Source organism: Bufo bufo, chromosome 3 (genome assembly GCF_905171765.1).
Source record: "Bufo bufo chromosome 3, aBufBuf1.1, whole genome shotgun sequence".
NCBI classification, from domain to species: Eukaryota; Metazoa; Chordata; class Amphibia; order Anura; family Bufonidae; genus Bufo; species Bufo bufo.
In genome coordinates, this window is record NC_053391.1 from 268185632 (window position 1) to 268191631 (window position 6000).

General features: G+C 44.5%; 1 protein-coding gene across 1 annotated transcript in view; it reads left to right on the top strand.

Annotated features, from left to right (window-relative positions):
• TMEM167B (transmembrane protein 167B) overlaps positions 1-5724 on the top strand; it is a 51886-nt gene extending 46162 nt beyond the window's left edge. The window contains exon 3 of the mRNA XM_040424135.1: positions 5417-5724. Coding sequence (XP_040280069.1) covers positions 5417-5499 — 83 coding nt within the window. The 3' untranslated portion in view covers positions 5500-5724. The remainder of the gene's footprint in view (positions 1-5416) is intronic.
• Positions 5725-6000: the final 276 nt, after the last annotated feature.

The following is a 6000-nucleotide window of genomic DNA, read 5'->3' on the forward strand; positions in this document are numbered from 1 at the left end:
ACGAGCCGTTGGGGGAAGCCCACGCGACTAGTTCGCACGGTGCCACAGCAGCCAATCTGTTCTAGGAACAAATGCCTGAGGAGGGCCACACTTGTGTAGAAATTGTCCACATAAAGATGGTACCCCTTGCCAAATAAGGGTGACACCAAGTCCCAGACTGTCTTCCCACTGCTCCCCAGGTAGTCAGGGCAACCGACCGGCTCCAGGGTCTGATCTTTTCCCTCATAGATCCGAAATTTGTGGGTATAGCCTGTGGCCCTTTCACAGAGCTTATACAATTTGACCCTATACTGGGCGCGCTTGCTTGGGATGTATTGTTTGAAGCCAAGGCGCACCTTAAAGTGTATTAGGGACTCGTCTACGCAGATGTTTTGCTCAGGGGTATACAAATCTGCAAATTTCTGGTTGAAGTGGTCTATGAGGGGCCGAATTTTGTGGAGCCGGTCAAAAGCTGGGTGGCCTCTGGGACGGGAGGTGGTGTTGTCGCTAAAGTGCAGGAAACGGAGGATGGCCTCAAATCGTGCCCTGGACATAGCAGCAGAGAACATGGGCATGTGATGAATTGGGTTCGTGGACCAATATGACCGCAATTCATGCTTTTTGGTTAGACCCATGTTCAGGAGAAGGCCCAGAAATTTTTTTAATTCGGAAACTTGGACTCGTTTCCACCGGAAAGGCTGGGCATAAAAGCTTCCTGGGTTGGCGGATATAAATTGAGTGGCATACCGATTTGTTTCTGCCACGACTAAGTCCAAGAGCTCCGCAGTCAAGAACAGCTCAAAAAATCCCAGGGCCGAACCGTTCTGAGCTGTCTCAACCCGAACTCCAGACTGGGCGGTGAAAGGGGGAACTACAGGTGCGGCTGAAGTTGGGGACTGCCAATCAGGATTTGCCAGCACCTCAGGGACTCTAGGGGGTCTATGGGCCTGTCTGTGCGGTGGCTGCGACGGGGTAACTATTGCACGTGCCACCGTACCAGCTTCGACTGCCCTTCTGGTGCTCGCCACTTCACCATGTTGTACGGCAGTGCTGGTACTAGGTCCAGGGAGGGCTGCGCTGCTGGTGTATGCCTCACCACGTGATCCGACAGCGCCAGCCCCACTCTGCTGCTCTTGAAGCGGATCCTGCGCAACCTGTGGTCTAGCGACACTGGGCCGGGTACGCCTGGTGCTATCAGGACCTCAACCTCCTCGTCCGAACTTTGGGTCAGACTGCCACTGCTTTCTACAGGTTCATATTCTGACCCGCTAGATTCGTCAGATGAAGGTTCCCATTCCTCATCCGACTGGGTCAGAAGCCTGTAGGCCTCTTCAGAAGAATACCCCGTTTGACATTTGGACTACTAAATTTAGGGGTATTCCCTGAGACTACCCAAGAAAAAAAGCAAGGCTGTCTTACAAATGGGAGGCTAGCGATGTACCGGAGGCCGCTGCGATTGATAAAAAATATCAAAACTAATTTTTTAACCGCCGCAGCGCTTAGAAAGTGATTGTGCAGTGATCAAAAAAATATATATTTTTTGTCACTGCGGCGGGGCGGGCGTGTGTGAACGCACGTGTTCGCGACCGATCAGGCCTGATCGGGCAAACACTGCGTTTTGGGTGGAGGGCGAGCTAAGGTGACACTAATACTATTATAGATCTGACTGTGATCAGTTTTGATCACTTACAGATACTATAAAAGTACAAATGCTGATTAACGATACGCTAATCAGTGACTGCGGTGCGGTGGGCTGGGCGCTAAACAATCGCTAAACTACCTAACCAAGGGACCTAAACTATCCTAAAACCTATCAATACCAGTGAAAAAAAAAGTGACAGTTTACACTGATCACTTTTTTCCTTTCACTAGGTAATTGACAAGGGGTTAATTGGGGTGATGGGGGGTGATCTGGGGCTAAGTGAAGTGTTTGGTGTGTACTCACTGTGATGTCTGCTCCTCTGCTGGAACCAACCGACGAAAAGGACCAGCAGAGGAGCAGAGAAGCCATTTAACACATTATATTTACAAATATAATGTGTTATCTGGCTTCTGATTCGATTTTTTAAAAATCATCAGCTTGCCAGCGACGATCATTGGCTGGCAAGCTGATGAAGTGACCCCCCTCTAACTTTTGCCGGCCCGCGATGCGCATGCGCGGGCCGGCTTTGAGCGAAATCTCGCGTCTCGCGAGATGACGCATATATGCGTGACTGTGCGCAGAGCTGCTGCCTTCGGAACGCGATCCTGCGTTAGGCGGTCCGGAGGCGGTTAAAGTTGACTTTGGATTTCTTAAAAATTAAAAAAATTGCTTCTAAAATTCTAAACCTTCTAGTGTCCAAAAAAAATAAAATTACATTACCAAAATGATGCCCACATAAAGTAGACATATGGGGAATGTTAATTAATAAATATTTTATGAGGCATCGCTATCTGTCTTAAAAGCAGAGAGATTCAAACTTAACAGTTAATTTTTTTTAACATTTTCGTTTGTTTTGGATTTATTTTTATTTTTTTATAAAGGTAAAACATATTGACTCAAATTTACCATTAAAATTAAGTTCAATGTGTCACGAGAAAACATTCTCTGAATGGCTTGGATAAGTAAAACCGTTCCAAAGTTATTACCACATAAAGTGACACATGTCAGATTTGCAAAATTAGGCCTGGGCAGGAAGGGGGTAAATGGCCCGGTTTGGAAGTGGTTAAGGGTACTTTCACACTTGCGTTATTCTTTTCCGGCATAGAATTCCGTCAAAAGGGCTCTATGCCGGAAAAGAACTGATCAGGCATATCCCAATGCATTCTGAATGGATTGAAATCCGTTCAGTTTGCATCAGTATGCCTTCCGTTCAGTCACTGTCGGGTGTTTTGGCCGGACATAATACCGCAGCATGCTGCGGTATTATGTCCTTCCAAAACGCCTGATCAGTCGCCGGAATCAGACCCAAACTGCTGATTTCTACCTCACCAGGCACTGCAGTGTATTCGTACATGGCGGTCATTCAGATAAATGGCCATCCATGCAATCGACGGATGGGTTGAGTTGTCAGGGTGGCTCATGGGGGTCTCAAGCAAGAGACTCTATGGCATCCATAAATTGTTTAACCCTTCAATTTAACCCGGATCCGTCTACAAATGCTGTCAGTTGTCACACTGATCGGCGGATCCGGCAGGCAGCTTCGACTACGGAACTGCCTGCCGGATCACACTAACGATAGTGTAAAAGTACCCTTAGAAAGTTATTAAAGGAGTTCTCTGACAGTTGGTAAAATCTTCAGTGGAGCGAGCAGGCTGCTTATAAAACAAAAAAGCTGAACTTACCTGCTAAAGATCCCTTTGGTCCAGACACAGTGACTGGACCAGCCTTTACTGGTGAGCTCAGCTTCTTTCTTAGTTTTCTAAGTCTGCCTTTTCCCCTGCAGATTTTACAAACTATCAGACAGACACTTTAACTTTATTTTCATAGTATGATATTCCCTTTGAACACCAGGTGGCACCAGTGTCCACTTCGGCCTGTTGAGTTGTGCTGTTAGAGACCCATGCTTGTCACTCTTCCCATGGATACTATATTTGACTACCAGAAGAGGAAAGAGATTTATTGTAGGCTATATTTACAGCTACCGGAGGAAGAAGGAGACTTATTGGTGGTAATGTGGAATATAGAGTTCAATGGTGTAAGGACTCTGCTCTTTCTGGGAAGATATAAAATTCATAAAAGTAAAATTTTATTCCTACCACCAACAACCCTCTCCACGTTTGGGAAAAGAAAGCAGCAATGCTCTATGGATATGTCATTCATTATACATATTTATTATAGGGAGCCAATACATAAAACAGTAAAAACATCCATGAAATAAAACAATAAATACAATGAATATTTACCTCAAATAATCGCAGGAAAATCGTGAATCATAAAAATATAAAAATCTTATAGAAAATCGTGAGCTTGTAAAAAATCGCATATAATGATCCCCACAGTGTTCGTTGAGCGATTCTATTTGTAAATAATCGCAGATGTTTTGTGAACCAAGAATGTCAATTCTTATCTCCAGCCTAATGGGAGGCTCCAAATAAATCGCATGGAAGACCTTAGTGTGCAAGGCAGTATAATATCACACGCTGTCCAGATTCAATCCCACTAGCTTATTCGGATCATCAGATATAGTAATAGTCGTGAAGGATATCTCTTGCCATATGTCGTCACCAGTTCGATATTTCAATCGAAATTTCTGCCGATCTTACCCTACGCGGCGTCCCACGTGGTATGGAGTTTTAAACGTGACTTCTCACGTGACTCCTCGGCTTGGCAGCTGTAAAGTCTCGGACCCTTATGTATATTTTATGTAGTTTTTACAATATGTCTTTTATATCAAGGATAGACTATATATAGGAATCTGTTATTGTGAGACCATTTGACCCAAGGACTGGAGGTGAATCAATGTGGGTCGTATAGAGATAATAATGGTGATAGGATTCCAGACCGGATTTCTCTTATGTCCCAATTAGATCAGTTCCACCCACAGCCTGCCTTTGGGGATGTATAAAAGGTTGTGAAGTGCTCACTGTCACCACCACTGAGGAAGGGGTGTATACCCTGAAACGCGTCTGGGTCTCCTGGGACAGTGAGCCGTTCCCCATCAACCAGGATTTATCGATAGAAGAAGGATACAGTCGGGAGATTTTCCCTTATGAACTATTGCCATTTGTCTCGATACTAGAGGCAGGATCGTAAGAAGGGTCCGAGACTTTACAGCTGCCAAGCCGAGGAGTCACGTGAGACGTCACGTTTGAGACTCCATACCACGTGGGACGCCGCGTAGGGTAAGATTGGCAGAAATTTGGATTGAAATATCGAACTGGTGACGACATATGGTAAGAGATATCCTTCACGACTATTACTATATCTGATGATCCGAATAAGCTAGTGGGATCGAATCTGGACAGCGTGTGATATTATACTGCCTTGCACACTAAGGTCTTCCATGCGATTTATTTGGAGCCTCCCATTAGGCTGGAGATAAGAATTGACATTCTTGGTTCACAAAACATCTCCTGCGATTATTTACAAATAGAATCGCTCAACGAACACTGTGGGGATCATTATATGCGATTTTTTTTTTTTTTTACAAGCTCACGATTTTGTATAAGATTTTTATATTCTTATGATTCACGATTTTCCTGCGATTATTTGAGGTCCATATTCATTGTATTTATTGTTTTATTTCATGGATGTTTTTACTGTTTTATGTATTGGCTCCCTATAATAAATATGTATAACGAATGACATATCCATAGAGCATTGCTGCTTTCTTTTCCCAAACGTGGAGTGCCCCTCATTTTCTATTGCCTCTCTTAAACTACCCTACCACCCCTCTCCAATAGACAACATAAAAAAGGAATTGTAATATTCTAATGCTTTATATTTCTTTTCCAGCTGCCGTAATTGGATCTCGTCTGCACTTACCGGTTGCTCTGTCCTGTTTTGCCATGGCCTTCTATGTCTTGTTTATAAAGTGAAACTGTGATATCTTCAATTCGTCTCTGTTCTATCTCCAGCTAAGGATATATGGAAAATGGAGAAGGGAAACCTGACTGCATGGCTGAAGACATGAACTGAACTCAATGACACTGTCCTGGAATATACTGTATATTAAATAGAATTTTCATGTACGTCATCAATGATTCTGCAAGAAAATGCAGATGAATTTCTTGTTTCTTTATAAAACTTTAGCAGGGCCTATATGAGGTTGAGACTAGGGTTGGGCGATATACCGGTATCACGATATACCGCGGTATTAAAAAAACGGCGATATGGCGATATCGCCCTTTCCTAAATACTACGGTATTTAGTGACGTCATAGAAGCGGTCATGTGCGCTGACCGATTCTAAATCTGCGGCCGCATGCCCCAGCATGAACCGATACGGGACATTTGCAGAGTACTTGTACTCGTGCAAATGTCCCCGATACCTGCTGGCCGCTTGCGGCGGCGCTCTTAGCAGTTTGGCCGGCGTGGGGG